The sequence below is a fragment of the Pollicipes pollicipes genome, unplaced genomic scaffold (genome assembly GCF_011947565.3).
Source record: "Pollicipes pollicipes isolate AB1234 unplaced genomic scaffold, Ppol_2.1 Scaffold_5724;HRSCAF=6776_pilon_pilon_pilon, whole genome shotgun sequence".
In the NCBI taxonomy this organism is placed as follows: domain Eukaryota; kingdom Metazoa; phylum Arthropoda; class Thecostraca; order Pollicipedomorpha; family Pollicipedidae; genus Pollicipes; species Pollicipes pollicipes.
In genome coordinates this window covers 11,940,787-11,959,361 of record NW_023596746.1, presented here as the reverse complement: position 1 = coordinate 11,959,361, position 18,575 = coordinate 11,940,787, and the positions used below count along the sequence as shown (strand labels likewise).

Sequence of the window (18,575 nt, the reverse complement as noted above, 5' to 3'; positions counted from 1 at the left end):
GTCCAATTAATTACCCATTATCGGCGGCCCCACGCGCCACCCCTGTCCGCAGCCCAGCCGGCCACTGTAATTGGTCCCTGTCCAGATGTCGGACAGCGTTTTACTGCGCCGCGGACGCCCGATAGCCGAATGACCAGCCATCTGTACGCGGTCATCGCGGTCGAAGAGGGCGCAGATGGCCGACCAGACAGGACCCGGAGACCGGATCCGGAGACCGGACCTGGGCACCGGACTCGGGGACCGGACTTGGGGACCGGACCCGAGTGGCCGGACCCGGAGACCGGACCAGAGATGACGTCGGAGTGCTAGCGAAAGCGAAGTTGGGACATGGGGATAGTTTACTTGTGGCGCACGCTCCAGCTGAGGGCGGGAGCCGTTCAGGGCTCCAACTGAGGGCGGGACACGTTCAAAGCTCCAGCTGAGGACGGGGGCCGTTCAGAGCTCCAGCTGACGACGGGAGCCGTTCAGAGCTCCAGCTGAGGGCGGGGGCCGTTCAGAGCGCCAGCGAGGGCGGGTGCCGTTCAGAGCTCCAGCTGAGGGCGGGACCGTTCAGAGCTCCAGCTGAGGGCGGGGCCGTTCAGAGCTCCAGTTGGGAAGGGAGCGGACCTGAGGTCTTACCGGGACACGCATGGGTATCCGAGAGTCACGGGTCACGTAATGATGCGTTGCGAACGCGAAGCAATGGCTGTGTCGCCTGATCTGGTCTTATTGATGGGCCATCTGAAGCGCAGCGACAGTGCGGGAACGGTAGTGCCGGGCATCCGCTTACACCCCATCTGGCATATGAACACGTTATTCAAACATCATAAAATCACGAACTTTTCACATGAAACATTAGTTATAAGCCATCCAACGGACAGAGGCCGGAAACTGTTTCAAACCCGGTAACTTGTCATTGTTAGTCCAAGGCGCAGAAACGATGTCACTCATTGACGTAACAGCTCCAGGAAGAAATTAGTTGCAGGACCAAAAAAAGAACACCGAACAAGAAGTCTAGAAGCCCTGTTTTCTAAAGGATGTGAAAAATATTGTTTTCGCATCTGAAGAGAAAATACAAAAGATCACCGCTGTCCACATAAAGTATCGGTTGTCATTTGAACAGGCCCAGCCAATCCACCCCACCAGTCCTCGGCAAACCTCTTACAGAGAACGGAGCTACCGCCGAGATGCGACGATTTTTACCTTTCAGGCCCAGATAGGAACGCGGAAACAAACCGAGCCGAGACAGTGCCGGTCGGCCGTCATCCAGTACCTGTCAGCCGTCATCTCCGCACATCAGCTGATTGAGGGACCGCCCTACTGCGGCCGCACGTGAGGATGATTAGCCTAATCAGCTGATGATACAGCGCAGCGGGGGCCGGCCGACTTATGAGCCGGCGGCGGCGGCTCGGCCGGGACTGGAGCCGCCCATCCCTCAGCGCCGCTGGACCGGCCACCCCTCATCGGTCACAGGTGGCGAGCAGACCGTGAGGAGGATACTGAAGCCCTGCCAGGAGACCGTGAGGACACTGAAGCCCTGCCATGAGACCGCGAGGAGACTGAAGCCAAGCCAGGAGACAGTGAGGAGACCGAAGCCGCGCCAGGAGACAGTGAGGAGACCGAAGCCCTGCCAGGAGACCGTGAGGAGGAGACTGAAGCCCCGCCAGGAGACCGTGAGGAGGAGACTGGAGCCCAGCCAGGAGACCGTGAGGATGAGACTGAAGCCCAGCCAGGAGACCGTGAGGAGGCTGAAGCCCAGCCAGGAGGCCGTGGGGAGGAGACTAAATAAATATCTGTCAGAAGACCGTGAGGAGGAGACTGAAGCCCCGGCCAGGAGACCGTGAGGAGGACACTGAAGCCCCGGCCAGAAGACCGTGAGGAGGAGACTTAAGCCCCGGCCAGAAGACCGTGAGGAGGAGACTGAAGCCCCGCCAGGAGACCGTGAGCAGGCTGGCGACCCGACGCCGGTGACACGCAGCAGGATTGGAAGTGGATTGCGGTCTGCAGATACGGCGTGGCCTCGGCCCGGTGGCAATCAATCGATATTTGGAACGCCGAGGTTTCCTGGGTTGCGCTGAGTGGCGGCTTGAAAATCAAACTTATTGGGAAATGCTGTCCAAGTATGTTATAGATGACGTGCTTCGTCGTATTGGCGGAATTGGTATCATCTATCACGTCGGGAAGACACATACCACAAGATGACATTAATTGACCAATCCATTATTGGTCTAACATATTAATGCTTTGAGAACTGCATCATCTGTTTCAGGAAAAAGTACTGATATCTGAAATGAGAAGGAAACAATGACACCTGGGAAACAGATATAAACCTGTCAACATGTTCGATAAAGTACTTTCACAATGCCTGAACACAATAGTGCACTATTCTCCATACGACGATTTCAGTTCCCAAAAATGAATCAGTAGTTTAAAGGCTTTGTCTGCTGAAAATGAAATGTACATTTTGGGAAAGAATGTGCAAATACATCACGCAGTGAGGCATGTTGTGGAACAAATGCTTGCAAAAGGATTGTCGCCCTTTAACAACAAAAAAGGAACGTTAAAAAACATGCGCAATGGTGTGATAACCTTCCATCTCGTCTGATCATCCCACGAAAGTGCCGTTAGGGCCTGTCACAGGCGGCGTCCATTTCGCTGCGCTGTAGCGACGATGGCACTCACCGGTGCAGAAAATGTCTCACAGCTTCGCCCCATCCCACAATTTCCCTAGGGTGCGAGAGACAATCAACAGCCGAGTCGACGCCACTGCAGCCGCAGTGGGCGCGGAAGAGTCACCGCCGCGGAGTCAGCGCCGCGGAGTCAGCGCCGAGGAGTCAACGCCGCGCGCACTGCGACCGACGCCCGTCGATTCAGACGCACGGCTCGCGCCCGTCCGCCGGCGCGGGCCGACGGCGGCAGCGACGGGACCGCCGAGCCCGGAGCCGGCGCCGTTTTTGAGCCGTTCAGCGGCGCACATTAGCCGCCGCTTTCGTCCCATCAGGCGAGCTGTCATCGGCGGACGCTGTGCTGGCGAGCTTCGCAGCGCCGGCCGCCGCTCGGCTGCCGTTTCTGAGCGCTGGCGGAGGCGAGGAGCGCGTCTGCTGAGCCGGCGCGCGCGACCGAGCGACGCCCGGCGCCCGACCGAGCGACGCCCGGCGCCCGGCCGAGCGACGCCTCGCTGCCGACTCGACAGACGCGAGACGCCCGGCGCGATGAGGACGAGTCGCGCTTCGACGCGGGACGGGCCCGTCGCCCTGCCAGGTCGTGACGCGCCGTACATCACGCCGCATGTCGCGATGACGCATGTGACCCGGGCGGCCGCGCAGGTAGACGACGTGTCCGAGCGGCGGCGCCGGACCGGTCGACGACACGACTCGCGCGACGCCGTCAGCTCGCGTGCGGCGACACCGATCCCGTGTCGACATCGGCTGACCTGGCGGGGACACGGATTGCCGCCGGTGGCACCGCCATGAAACCGTGCCGCCTGTGTCGGCTTATCTCTGGACAAGCCGGCGACTCGCGCTCATGGGCCGAATCGCAAGGCGGCATCGGGCCGGATGACAGCGACATGGATCATCGGTTGAGTGCTGACACTGGTCGATCCGTCTGATCCGTGCCGACTGACCGCCGTCAGAGGTCCCCGCCGACCGACCGCCGTCTGAGAAGTGACCTGCCGACACGCCTCTCGACCAGGTGGCCTGTCGGGACGGCGCCGGGTCCATTGCGGGTGCGAGCTTGGCCCCCACTCGGCCACACCAGCCGGCGCGAGGCCCAGCCAGCCACTTCGCCCCCCAGGCTGGCGATGCGGCTGGCTGGCTCAGCTCGAATATCGGCTGGAAGGCTGGCTGCAGCTCGAGACCGGCTGGAAGGCTGGCTGCAGCTCGGAGACCGGCCGGAAGGCTGGTTGCAGCTCGGAGATCGGCCAAAGGCTGGCTGCAGTTCGGCGAGTTTTGAGCAGCGTGCGTCGGTGAGGCAGTGCTCCTGACTCAGACGCCGGTGCCGGAGGTGACGATCGGTACGCATCAGCACGCGCTGCGAGCCAACGATCTCACGTTCGACAATGTGCTAGTTCGGTTCCCTGTTTAGCGTCGTCACATACAACATGAGATTCGCCAGTGCAGTGTAGGACGGTGTCGTCGTCACATGCAACTCCGGCCTGCCTGGGATCACGTCTGCTGCCTGTCAGCGCCCAGTGTTACGAAGAGCATTCCCTGGCGTGTCGTGGTGGGTTAGGGTGCAGCTCACCCTGATGTGACCGACTGAGTGCGACGCAGACAGACACTCACCGATGCGCTGCCCGTCGCCGGCCCGGCCGCCGCCCTCCAGCGCCGTCTCCCGAAGCAGCGGGCCCGTCTCGTCGCTGAAGTTGCCCACCGCCGGCTCTGCCGACACAGACGAGATGATGTCGGTCCGTGCACGAAGAGTGCAACCGAACGGAAGTTGAAGCCATGAGAAGGTGACGTAAACACGCTCATGACCTCATTTGTGCATAACGAGGAAGCAAGGAGAAGAAACATGATACATCAGAAGTACCAGAAGTAAAAGGCACTGAACAAATAAACGCTCTTGTCGTAATGCATGTCTGTTAGGCAATAAAACGGCCAATTTCGCGGCCATTTGTTACACAACGTCCTGGAGACACCGCTAGTCCACACCTGGTGCGTGACCCACATGTTGGCACCTCCCCTCCTTTTGAGGACAGTCGTCACTGATCTGATACCCGCGTGAAGCGAGCCCGCCGCCCGTTTCATCGCTCCTCGGGCTATGAGAGCGAGCCAGACGGCGCACCGTCGACAGGCTCCATCTGGCCGCCGGGACGCCGATGATCCCCATTGGGGCGGCGGGCGCCCCGCTCCGAGTGCCGGTGAACGGCAGGGGTGACCTTGACCTCGGCTGATGGTCAGTCGCAGGCAGGGCGACGGGGTGTCTCACGGGGGCGTCGACGCCCACGCCAAGCAACAGAACGCTCTCAGAACGTCCCGCGGGCCGCCGGCGGCGGCTTAGCGCACGTGCCGGTCGAGGGTCACGGACCGTCTGGCGACGAAGCCCCGCGTCAGCCATCCCCGGCGTCCGGCGCCCGGTTACCGAAGCCGACACCCCGCGGCGCGCGTTGTGTAAGAGCGCGGCTGCAAAACTGCCGGTCAGCTCGATGGGTGACTGCTGCGTCGGGTGACAGGGCCGTGCTCACCTTGCTCGGGTGACAAGCTCGGGTGACGCGCAAGGGTGACAGAGCCTGCGGCTGTGCACCGGCTGGCGAGGCTCCGATGCCTGCGGCCAGCTGTGAGGAGATTGTCTGCCGGGGAACTGACCGACTGAACCGCAAGGACCGCGGCGCGATGCGTCGCTGTGCGTCGCCCGGGCGGTCCCGGTGGTCCAGCCGGTGTGAGCGCCCCCCCCCCCCTTCCATCTCCTCCCTCCTCCGCTCGCTCCCCATCACGTCAGGAGGTGGCAGGTATCGACCGGACCGGCGAGACGGCCGGAGACCGACAGCAGGACGCGCCACACTGCAAGCTGTTGCCTCGTCGCTGCACGTTCCACCCCCGCCCCCAAGCCCGAGGCGCTTGTTAGGCCGCGGAATGAGCGCCGCGCGGCGGAGAATAGGAATGAGCCGGCCCGCCGGACCTGAGCTCTCCCTTGGCATTCAGGGGGAGCCCGGCGACGGCGGAGGGGCGCTTTCTTCGGGAGGTCCAGCGCACTTTTACGGCGGTGTAAAGTTCGCTCGTAATGGAGCCCGATGAATGACGACAGAATGACTCGCTGCTTTATGAAGGGCCGCCGAAGCCAGCGTCCGTAATTATGGTCGAAATGGTCACACCGACACATAAAAAGCGATCGGGAAAAAGTAGACGAAATGGCTCGGGCATTCGCCTCATTTATTGTGGGCGACGGGCTATATTTTCCAAGTCGAAAGACTGGAGGGGTCGGGTCTTTGATAGAGGGTCTGTGAGAAGGCTCAGTCGTTATTCTCCAAAGTGACGGCGAATGACTAAGTAAGCTTGTCAAGATTGTACGCTTCCATTAATTGCGACTCGATGCTAGATTTGTAAATGTTGGTCCGTGCCAGGTAGTTTTTCAGCTGACAGTGAAATAGATAGAACGCGTACCGGATGTTTTTTTCCTCTTCGGCATTGTTTACACGGGCGAAGATATAGCTGGAGACACCTTGGCTGCTTCGGAGTTGACTTTTATGTCCGTGTGAACAGATATCGACGACAACAATGAGCACAGCTGCGTCATCAAACACTTGAAGAGCCAACAAATGCTAACATGGTTCTAAACCATGTTTGGTGACTCCTAACACATCGGAATGTCACAGTGGGGATTATTGGGACCGTAGATCCTTTCGCATGATCCGCATTCCACAGTGAGTGGTGCAAACTTGTGCAGCGAACAAGTAGAAATTTGCTGTCGTTGACTGCAGCCGGGTGGCATCCATCGTTTAGGCGGAACAACTATTAAAGCTTCATTGCTGCGTATCCCTCTGAACGCGATTTTTACGAGAGATGCAAACGATAACTGGACGTTACTAATAACGTGACGCATAAGTGAACATATTTGCTGTGTCCTTAGACATTCCTAAGCTTGAGAACAGAAGCATAAGCATATGTTTCAGGACCCATAAGCAGATGTAGACCTGGGTAGATCAGCCCACCTTCCTTGACCCGGCCAAGTCACAGCTCATTTCATCCACAAGGACTCGCATTTGGTCTCTGTCTATATGCACAGTCTTACGATTTACGATGTAATCCACATAATATTACAATGGAAGCAGCATACAGAGTTCTGTGAGGTATAGTAAAGTAAAATCAAATCAAATCCACTACTCTAATTGATCAAATGAAAGCTCGGCGGTATCTTCTAGTTCTCAACTGGAGCCTATAACCTCGACTTGGAGAGGCGAGCTGGTCCTGTCGCGGTCCCTCAGTGCGGCCCACCGCGCCAGCTGACCCGGTCACAGGTCACAGGCCAGACGCAGCCTCCATCCGCCCTCACCTCCCTCCGACCCGGTCCCCGTCCGCGGCCCCGCTTCGGCGAGATTCGTCCCGAGCGAGCCCGCCGCGCCCGGCCGGCGGCGTCAGCGGCCTTGCGCGCGCCGCCGGCGGGGCTGCGCCCGGCTGGCGCCCCGCCCCGCCCGCGTGGTGGCCGGCGTCTCCGCCGGGTGTGTCTCCCTTCAGCAGCCAGACGGATGGGTCCAATTAGAGCCGGGTGTGGCCGCAGCCGCGACAGGGGCGCCGACGGCCGCCGCTCGACACGCACGCGCCCGGCGCGCTGACCCGGCCGGGCAGAGGGGCCGACCCGGCCGGGCAGAGGGGCTGACCCGGCCGGGCAGAGCGGCCAACCCGGCCGGGAAGAGGGGCCGACCCAGCTGGGTAGAGGGGCTGACCCGGCCGGGAAGAGGGGCCGACCCAGCTGGGTAGAGGGGCTGACCCGGCCGGGCAGAGGGGCCGACCCGGCTGGGCAGAGGGGCTGACCTGGCCGGGCAGAAGGGCCGACCCGGCCGGGCAGCGGGGCCGACCCGGCCGGGCAGAGGGCTGACCTGGCCGGGCAGAGGGCCGACCCGGCCGGGCAGAGGAGCCGACCCGGCCGGGTGGAGGGATTGACCTGGCCTGACACTGGAAGTGTTTCAGTTGGGCAAAATGGCGTCCTAACTGACGACGAGACGTCCCAGCTGGGTTAGGACTACGCCGGTCTAAGACCGCGACGATTTGGGACCCGATGGGGCAGGGACGAATACCGCCGCATTAATGGCTCGGCAATGCCCTCACCGACATTCTTCTTTAAGCGTAACATAAAACTTGTAAGTTGCATGACTCGCAGTTCCGTTGCTTTAACACACTGAACTACCCATCATATGCATAACACCCCAGTGGAAATCACATCTACGACGGCACGCACGGGAAAACCTCGGTGCTGGTCAGATCCGCATGAATACGATAGTGAACGCTGGTGTAACTCATTAACACCACTCGATTATACCAATCAGCAATATTAATGAGGTGTTCCCCGCACAGCCGCATCAATTCAGTCTCCCGAAACATCCCGGGATCGATGCACCTTGTTACTTTGTCTCGGTCCGGGCGAGCTACGAAGATGTCGAGTGGTAAACAGGGTCGCACCGGTGGGAACGGGACACCTGTGATGAAGGGCGCTATCAGGGGTGTACGCACAACGAGCCGGCGTGGGCCGAGGATGGATGTGCTGATAGGACGGACACGCGGCGAGCGCGCGTTCCCGCTAGTCCACGGATGACCAACAGCCAGGGGGGGGGGGGGGGAGGAGGAAGGGGAGGGGAGACGACGATGCACGGTGGATCCGGCGGTCACCGGCCGTGGACAGGGCCGTTCACAGGCCTCCGTCCGCTCTCCTGATCGGCTCCTGAATCGGCTTTCGATAGAACCAGAAGCCAACAAAAGAAATACCAAAGTCCATTGCAGCGGCGAGCTCCTCCGACCCTCCGGCAAAAACGTTATTCTATTCACACGCACGGCGGACAAAGGCGGAGCGTGGCTGCACCTGTTCCGATTTCGCGATATAAAGTGACCAGCTCATCGGCTGCCAGGGCTGGTCGGCCATCAGGAGAGAGTGCGGAGAGTCCCCAGGCGCTGTGTGAAGGACAGGGTGATGAGGCGCCGCCGCCGACCGGCCGGCTTTGTTCTCTTCTGATACCGTCCGAGATACTGGGCAACGCCGCAACGAGTCTTTCGTCGGCATTTGGTTCCGGATGCGGAGGTACAGGGTGTGTTCGGCTATCTTGACTCCGCGCCGGACGATCTGCGGTACAGGGTGTGTTCGGCTATCTTGATTCCGCGCCAGACGACCTGTCGCAGCCTTGGTAAGGCTTTCAGAGGATTACGGCTGGATATTATCTACAGCGACTGACAGCCTTTCTCATGACCAATTTTCCTACTGAGTGGCCGAACCGTCCCATGACGACATAACGTCAAGCGAAGAGAGCAAAAACGATTATAATTGCGCTTCTTTTATCGTCGGCATGCCGCGGAGAAATGAACTTATGATTGAGAGATACACACATTGTTCGCATACTTTGTTCCATCACCGCAATGTGCGCACCTTCTGAGGTCATTACTCTAAATGCAGCAATAATCGAAGCCCAGCTAGTGTTAAGCCCCATTTCAACAAGCTGCCGTCCTTGCGGTCACCAGACAAGTGCTTGATCACCCAGCTATGGTGCTTCCTGCTCACGGCCTGGCTCACCGCTCCAGTTCGTGGCTCAGCCCACGGCTCTAGCCCACGACTCCGACCCACGTCTCCAGCTCACGGTTCCGGCCTGCGACTCCGACCCACATCTCCAGCCCACAGCTTCGACCCACGTCTCCAGCCCATGGCTGCGGCGCACGGCTCCGACCCACGTCTCCAGCCCACGTCTCCCGTCCACGTCTCTGGTCCACAGCTCTGACCCACGGCTCCGGCCCACGTCTCCAGCCCATGTCTCCCGTCCACAGCTCCGGTCCACGTCTCCGGCCCACGGCTCCGGTCCACAGCTCTCATCCATGGCTCCGGTCCACAGCTCTCATCCACGGCCCCGGACCACAGCCCTGGCCCACGGCTCCGACCCACGTCTCCAGCCCACGTCTCCCGTCCACGTCTCTGGTCCACTGCTCCGACCCACGTCTCCAGCCCACGTCTCCCGTCCACGTCTCTGGTCCACAGCTCCGGTCCACGTCTCCGGCCCACGGCTCCGGTCCACAACTCTCACCCACGGCTCCGGCCCATAGCCCTGGCCCACGTCTCCGGTCCACGTTTCCGGCCCGCGGCTCCACGTCTGTTCACGCCCAGCAGCATTGCGAGGAGAACAAATCGCAATCAGTCGCCGCTCCCCTCCTGGAAATCCACTCGGGAACGAGCCCGGCAACACGTTTCGAATACTGAATCATAGCCGAGACGTTTTTGCCAGACGCTCATTGTACGCAAGCGTGGGGAAGAGGAGGGAGGAGGGGTGAGAGGGGAAAGAGGACGGTTCTGTCTCCGCCGTGTGCACAGAACAGACGGGCAAACACGCCCGATCGCAGTGCACGTGCAGTGTGCACAGGCCGTGTAGCCGACTTCGCCGAGCGGAGATCGAAATCAAACAAGGCGTGAGACGGATGTGGCGGCCGGCACGGATCGTGGACGGTTACCCGTCCGCGATCTGTGCCCTATTCAGACGGGGAGGTGGGCTAGCGATCGGCGTCTGGCGTCACGGGCGAGTTTCCAGACGTACCCAGTGCACGGGTTTCTTGATGACACCTGCTGCTAACTGTCACAATATTCAGATATATTCCACAGCAAAAAGATAACAACATCAATCAAACTCTTTTGTGCTGGTTGAGGCCGACCTCGAGACACGCGATCATCCCTGAAATGGGCGACCTTCCCGAAATCGTCGGCGAGGGGTCGCAACAGGCACACTACATTGTGTCCCACACGATCACATTAAGTCAATGGCCTTCATAAACACCCATAACCTCCGTGTCACAGCTGACAAAATTAGCAGGGCCATATTCACTCCAAACGACCGAAAAGTTGCTGCCACACCGGCCGACGGCTGCGCGTGCTGCCGGCGTCCCCAGAGCGGCGCCAGCCCACGGCTCCCAGCTGTAGCGGGACGGGTGGCGGCCCGGCAGCTGGCGGTCACGCCGTTGCACACCTCAGCAGGCGCCGCCGGCCGCCTGACTGGCATCGCACCCGCCGCCGGCCGTCGACGGCGCACTGCGGCAGCCTCGGTTTGCGTAAGATGCTCGCGGCCACGCGGGTCCGCCGCTGTTCCGCGCGGGCCAGACCGGACCGGACCGGACCGGACCAGACCGTCCAGCGCCGGGTGGCAGCAGACCGCGGCCCGGTTGGGTATGGTGCTCTGCATGAAGCCCCGGCACTGGGCTGATGTCGTTAACACAATATACAAAAGGGCGGAATTTTGTACGGTCGTGACCAGAGCGGGCCTGGATCATCATCGAATGATTGACGACCGCCATTTGACTGACGTGGCCGCTGAAATGAGCCGCGGTCGACGCTCCCGATAATGTTTAAAAATTAGCCTGCGGTCGGACATGTCAGTGCAGTGGCGTTTGACCTTGTTTGCCGACAGCCGGCTCGGAGGATAGACAGGCTGTGTCGGCGGCCACACGGCGCGTCCACTGAATTATAACACGGGTCTCACCAGACGCCGCCCGCGCCAGTGGAGGCGAGTTTTGCGGCGCCGTATATGGCCGACTATTTTGGGGAAGCGCGCTCTTTATTCGAGACCTCGCGCGGCGCGTCTCCCGAGCGATGCGCCTCTCTCTGTCAGGCTGGTTCATTGAGGGGTGCTGCTGCCCACGCGGAGCGTGCCTGGCTATATAAAGACGGTCGCCCCTCGCGCGACCGCGGCGCGACCCCACGTGTCGAGCGGCCTGGAGGGATAGGAGTGGTTCGATCGCACCGTCTCCCGTCACAGGGACAAAGCCCTGACGAGACACGTGAAGTGGCCGTGTACATTTGGTTGTGTTGCTGAAAGACTGACGGCACAAAATCGTGGTTACAAACCATTACTAGGTGACAAAACTGTGCCCGTGCCCTTCATATGATTTGCCCTGTTTTGATATCGCAAATCTCTTTCAGAACAAGCATACGCACGGAAGGTGCCAAGGAAGCATTACCATCAAGAGTACATGAGTTTCTTCCTGACGGTTGAGCATAGCAAAAGTGTTGTGAATCAAGAAGAATACCATTAGAGGCAGCTGTTTGGATAACAGCAGACTCAAGACAGTAACCAGACGACCAAAGGCGAGTACGAAACCGACCACCCTGGACTGTGATCACCCAAGCAATCCCATTTCGCCGATACGGAAGCCGGCTATCGATACAGCTGCACGCCAAACTGCGCACACGCATAACCCGCAACACACCCCCGGCGCGCTCGCCGGCCGGCGGGCATCGCGGGCGGTGGGCCGTGGCGGGGGCGGGGGCGGGGGCGGGCAGCCGGCCTCGGCTGGGGCTGCCCGCCGGCAGATCTCCGTCACGCTCCGTGCGCCAACATGACGGCTCCGGTCGCACGTGCGTGGCCGGCGTGCGCGCCGCCCAACGGGTTCTGCAGCGGCAGAAATGCGGTCCACGCTCCGAGGCGGCCGCCGGGCCGGCTGAGGTCAGGGGTCAGCCTCGAGACCCCAGGCTGACCTCTGCAAGCGGGGGGGGGGGGGGGGGGAAGGAGGAGAATGCTTAGGAGTGTGACACGCACCGGAGCTTTAGCGATCTCGCTGACCTAGCCGCACGGGGTGCGACCTATTTTGAGCTCGCAAAACCGGCCTTAGCCTTACGCTGCCGCATTGGGCTTTGACGAGATCCAGTGACACGAGATGGCCCACTAGGATCGGTGACTGACACCGACCCGAGGGGATGTTCAGTTACCCAGCGCCGTTCCAAGGTAGAAGCATGCACCTCGGTGACCTTGGTGGTTCACGCGGCCCTGCAATATTCTGCCGGTTTTTTTTTCGCCCACCCGGTGGTGACCTCCAGAAGCTCTTATCATTCCTGATGACTTCAACTCCTTCTGTGAGCTTCCATGCTCCCCGACGACCCAATCCCCTTCCACGACAGAGTCAACCCCACAGCGTTCTTTCCAGTCAATCAATCAATGACTAAAAGGACGCTGCCAGAGGCCTCTCCCGATCCTGACCTCTCCTGACCGTGACGACTCACCTGACTCGAACGTGACCTCGCTGACCAGGATCCAGGCGGCGGCGAACTGCAGCTCGAGCCGCAGGTAGCGGGCCAGCACGCGTGGCATCTTGACCGACACGTTCCTGGCGCCGTTGAAGCCGCCGCCGCCCAGCGTGTAGTGGGTCACGGGATCCGTGTTGAAGTGGCGTCCGCCCACCGAGCCGGTGACCCGCGCCAACGAAAACACCTGCCACACGACGGCGCCCGGTCAGCGCCGGGGAGCCGGCGCGCACGGGCACGCGGTCCATTGTCTGGCGGGGGGGGGAGGGGGGGGGGGGGGCGCCCAGCAGAGGCGCAGAGCACGCTCCGCCGGCAGCCGGGCAAAAAACGGCACGCGGCCCACCAGTCAGCGACGCACACCAGGCGGGGGCCCAGGGTTACTGAATTGTCGCTGACAGTTTTGAAATTGCTTTTGAATATGGATTGGTCATAATTGAGCGTGAGGAAATTCATGCTCGCATGCCTGCATCAATGAAAGCGTGGCTAAATTAGGACGTTTAACATGTGCAATGACAAATGTCGCATGCACAAACGTGCGCTTACCTCAATTTCTCTCTGACGGTCATTATTCGTATGGATGATGACTTCGGAAAAATTCCTGACAGTGTCGAATTTGAATGTCATCTCCAGAGTTCCGTCGGCCGTCGAGTTTCTCCAGCCCACCCACTCAAACCCTGCAAAGAGAAACAGACCATGTAACGACAAAACCAGAAGCCGGCCAGACAAAGCCCTGTGCTCTGCCGTCGCACCAGATCAAATCAGCAGATCAAAGCTTTCTCACGCGGCGGCACTGTCATACATTATACCGCCGCGCCTCCCCAAACACCGCCGCCGCCGCATTTCCATCCGGCAGCCATCGGCGTCGGCCGGCCGGCGGCCCGTCCGGCACCGGCGCGGAGCGCGGCCGGACGGCGTGTTTTCCAGACGTCTCTGGGGCGTCGGCTCGTCGGGCCCAGCGGGCGGCCCCATCAGCTGTCGACCGCGACAGGCGCCCCGCGGCGGCCGGGCCGACGGCCAGGTCACGGCGCCGTGCCCCGCGGGCGCCGCCGGCCCGACGGCGGACGCCTGAGGCGCGGCGGGGTCGCGGCGGTTCGGGGGGCAGCGGCAGGCGCGCGTCCACGGCTGGGTGTAAGGAGTAAGAAGGCCGCAGATCGCCGCCGATCCGAACCGACGCATCCCGGAGCACACGGATGGACAGGTCGCGGGTCCATGGACGAGCGCGGACATATGGTGGCGATAAGTACGTGGTGGCCTATGTCAGGGGCAAACGGACATGCGAGGGGTGCACTGAGCCATGGATTTATGGAAGCGTGACACCAGGCGCGGGCGCAGGTCGGCAGACACCGGGTCTGCCGGATGGTCAGGTGGCCGATGACAGACCGATCGTCTGTCAGGTCACACATCCTCAACATGGTCATCATGCGGCCGACAGCTCGCCCGTCTCTCGGGCGTGTCTTCTCAGCGGAGAGGGGAAGCTGTCGGGCGCCTGTCGGCAGGCGGCGTCATTAGGCCGCTGACAAGCCACAGCTGCCGGCGAGCTGTCGGCCACTGCGACGAGAACATGCCACGCATTCATCTTCCGAATCTCGGCCAGCGGTCACCGCGCGCTGCCGAGCGGCGTCCTCGACCTGGGTCTCGGCACACACTGTCCGCCGCTCAATCACGACAGAAGCCCGGCTGGCAGTAACAGCCGGTGGTCCAGACGCGAAAAGTCACGAACCACCGAGCCACACATCCTCAAAAATGTACAACGCCGTCAGCTGACTGACATCGACCGTGGCTCGGACCACCCACAGAGCCGCGCGCTGCGTGACCGAGAAAGAAGCGGGCAGACCACGGCTGTCGCGCTGCTCCAGATGACGGTTGTCGCTGCTCCAGGTGACAGTTGTCGCGCTGCTCCTGCTGCTGTCAAGATGACGGCTGTCACCGCTCCAGATGACGGCTGTCACCGCTCCAGATGACGGCTGTCACCGTTCTGGATGACGGCTCCCGCTGCTCCAGATGACGGCTGCCGCTGCTCCAGATGACAGCTGTTGCGCTGCTCCGAATGACGCCTGTCGCTGCTCCAGATGACGGCTGTTGCCGCTTCAGATGACGCCTGTCGCTGCTCCAGATGACGCCTGTCGCTGCTCCAGATGACGGCTGTTGCCGCTTCAGATGACGGCTGCCGCTGTTCCAGATGACGGCTGTCGCCACCCAGGAGTCGCGCACGCCGCCGGCGGACCCTGCAGCTAATTGCAGACGCCGCGTCGGCGGCTGACGCCGGCTGTCGTGCAGCAGCTGGCGGCGCCGGGCGGAATCCTATTACCCTCTAATCAGAGCATCGACCCATTTTCGCATAACTGATCAAAGCAATTAATTCGAAAAGTGCACAATCGCGCCATCGCGGTGTAAACTGTATGACAGCGCTGCTCCGGCAAAAACGGCGCGGCCTGTCAAAGGCGGCTTATCTGACGCGGCGCCGACAAGCGGCCATTGTCCTCCCGAGTGGCCTCGGGCTGTCGCGGCCGCGCCTCCTGCGCGCCCGCCGGCGCGATCGGCCTCGGGCCGTCCGAAGAAGGAAACGCTCGAGAGAGACGCTTTATGGTCGTCAGCGGAGCTTCGCGCCCAGAGGAAGTCCGCGAGCGACGGAGGCGCGGAAGGTGACGACGGCGACGCGGCGGCGGGACGCAGCGCGTGCAGAGTTGGGCTCGCCGCCGAGAAGAGCGGCAGCTGCGGACTGAAGAACGGTGGAGACGGCGGAAACGGGCAGGCCAGGCTGTCTCGTTGGTCGGTTGGATGAATCTGGGCTTTCGCCTCGACGGAAGGAGCTAGTTTCCAATTGCACGTTTGATCCGTGCGTGCGCTCTGATTACCATAACGGCGTACGTTGGGTCAGAGGAGTACAAGCGGTGCTGATATCCACGATTGTTTATCTGAAGGCCTGCAGCCCTCGGATGAGAACGACCAGCGAGCAGAGTATACGGAGATTAGCAGACACTGCACGTGTGAGAATGCGATGACTTAGTGACGCCTGTGCGTAGACCGCGGCATTGTAGGAGAAGCCAGGACAAGGTCAGGCCGAAGCATTTGACCCCCCACCGTCAGCGATAAACATCTGGGATCCACACAGTGCCACAATAACGGCAAATGCTTACAATCGTGGGAATATATTTCATTTCCATCATTTTCTGGCGTGATATGCTGTGAGGGTCGGTAGAGTAGCTTATCTGGCCTTGCCTGTTCCACTTTTACACCACGCAGAGGCCGTATTACCTACGAAATCGTGAGATAAGCTGGTCTTGTTTCGAATGTTTTTCAACGATCATGAATAAACGCACAGTACGGCGCAGAGCCACAGTGATGCCGCAGGTCGACCCTCCTGTCTTCAGGTTTTGAGAAGTCCCTCCGCCTCCTCCCGGGTGCCCGCTGGGACCCTCCTGTCCACGGACTCTGACGCCGTCCCTCCGCCTCCCGGTCGGGGTCTGAGGCCGTCCCTCCGCCCCCCCGGTCGGGGTCTGAGGCCGTCCCTCCGCCTCCCGGGCAGGTTCTCAGGCCATCCCTTCCGCCTCCCGGGCGGGGTCTGAGGCCGTCCCTCCGCCTCCCGGGCGGGGTTCTGACGCCGTCCCTCTGCCTCCAGGGGCGGGTTCTCAGGCCGTCCCTCCGCCCCCGGGCGCGTTCTCAGGCCGTCTCCCGCCTCCCGGCGCCGCTGGGATGACGCCCCGGCGGGGCTCCGTCGGGTCAGGCGCCCGGCTGAAGAGTGCTCCACTGGAGCAGCCATTGACACGATTCCCCGATTGTCCTCTGCCATTCCCACGGGCGCGGCCGCCGCTGGCCGGAAGCAGGTCAGAGGCGGGACGGGGCGGGGCGGGGCGCGCTGCAGCTGGTCATTCAGACTCGTGTCGGGGTCACGGGGGTCGGCCGTCACAGCCCGCGTAAGTCCCAACACCACGGGACTGCTTACCCCAGGTTGCAGGTCTTCGGCAGGGGCGGCTGCTTCGGTTACATGAGCTGATCTACTGAGGGGCACCCTACCCTAAACTACCTCACCCTCCTCTCACTTCCCAACGTAGGCTGTATAATAAGCTCGAGCCAGGACACAAATCCCGACGACCAGTGGAATGACTGTGGGTGCGCCAGGGCTGTTGTCTGCGGTATCCTGACCCGAGCAGTTCAAACCATCACTGACCGCGACGAACTGAAGCGGGGGAGGCAGCGCTGCGATCTGTCCAGTCCGACTCACTCCCGCTCCATGTTCAGTCCCGCCCGTAACTCTGCAATCCACTTACGGCCGCTCAAAGCGTCATCGGCCTGGGCATTGACGACTGGAGCACGTAACTGGGCGTGAGACCTATTCCTGAGCACCAGTGGCCGTCGATTGCCTTGTTCGGAAGTTATTCGTGCCTAACGACGCCCTTGGCAGCCAGCCGCGCGGCCCCGGCCCGTAGCTGAACGCTGGGCGAAGGTTTCTGATTCTGTCCGCCACAACCTTCGGACCAACACCATATTCCGCTCCGCCGCCGCCTCCGGCCGCGCCACCGCGCCTCCTGTCGGCGTGAGAGCGTCGCTTCGTCAGCTGACCACGCCCGTCTCGGCGGACGAGCGACCACCGCGCCAATATAGCCTGGGGCGGATCATCGGACCGGCATCCAATCACAGCGTCCACCCCATTCTGCGCGACACCGAGGCTGGCTAATATCTGGGGACGTGCGCGGCCGCCGCCGCCGCGCGAGGACGGGTGTCGTGAGGTGCCAGACGCCGCCGCCGCCGTCCAAGCCCCGTCGAGTCACGGGATCCGTGTGTCTGCCGCCGGCCGGCCGGCTGACGAGGAGTTACGCCGGATTGGTGGCACGCGCTGGCGAAACGTGCAGGTCGGCGAGTTGAGGCGATCGACCGCTCGCCCGAGGGGCGCCAAGGCAGGTTTAGGACCAGTGGCGCGCTCAGGACACCAGGACACACAGAACCAGAGGCGCTCAGGACACACAGGACCAGAGGAGCTTGGGACACACGGAACCAGAGGCGCGCTCAGGACACACAGGACCAGAGCGCGCTCGGGACACACAGAACCAGAGGCGCGCTCAGGACACACGGACCAGAGGCGCGCTCGGGACACACAGGACCAGAGGCGCGCTCGGGACACACAGAACCAGAGGCGCGCTTAGGACACACGGAACCAGAGGCGCAATCAGGACACACAGGACCAGAGGTGCGCTTAGGACACACGGAACCAGAGGAGCTTGGGACACACGGAACCAGAGGCGCAATCAGGACACACAGGACCAGAGGCGCGCTCAGGATACATGCGTCGGGGTGAAGTGGTGGCAAGCGATTGGTGTGAGCTGAGCGGTGCCAATACGGCCCCATCGCAACGGCGCGCCTGCAGATAGTCGGCCGCGAGCCGGCGAGCTCGCTCCTGGTCAGAGGCAATGACACATTGCCTGGCGTAATGTGTTGCTCCGCGACTTTGGCCACGGCGTAGTCTCCAGCACGCCAAGCGAGCGTAATATATTGCCATTACAATGGCCGCGGCGTTCGTTGATGGAGATTAGGACCGAGAAATATATGACGAGACGCGTCACGTGAGGAGATCGATGCCTTTGTTCTTGTTGGTTACGGGTCTGTTCCGGCCGACAAGACATAGCGGTCCACACATTTTACGGCGCGCTCACCATGGACGAAAAATGAGCGCTGCAGGTGCACGCGTTCCCATGCGTTATTCACACGCGATATGCATGCGGCCAGTCAAACAAATTGAATAATTGCACAAAAACTGTTCCGAATAAATGTTTATAAACATCGGCCTAGAGTGCTGACGAGTTTGTTTCTCACGAGCGCAGCGCTATTTTGGCATATGATCGGCCTCGCGACAACACCGCCCCTGCGTAAACATTCCTCTCTCATTACTCCCGCCTCCAGATGCC

The 18,575-nt window shown here is 61.3% G+C and overlaps 1 protein-coding gene across 1 annotated transcript in view; it reads right to left on the bottom strand.

Moving 5' to 3' along the window:
* Nucleotides 1-435: 435 nt before the first annotated feature.
* The window catches only part of LOC119102670 (discoidin domain-containing receptor 2-like), a 68,252-nt gene continuing 50,112 nt past the window's right edge, over nucleotides 436-18,575 (bottom strand). The window contains exons 8-10 of the mRNA XM_037226129.1: nucleotides 12,655-12,862; nucleotides 4,266-4,361; nucleotides 436-476 (exon numbers count right to left, since the gene is read on the bottom strand). Of these exons, the coding sequence (XP_037082024.1) occupies nucleotides 436-476; nucleotides 4,266-4,361; nucleotides 12,655-12,862 (345 nt within the window). The remainder of the gene's footprint in view (nucleotides 477-4,265; nucleotides 4,362-12,654; nucleotides 12,863-18,575) is intronic.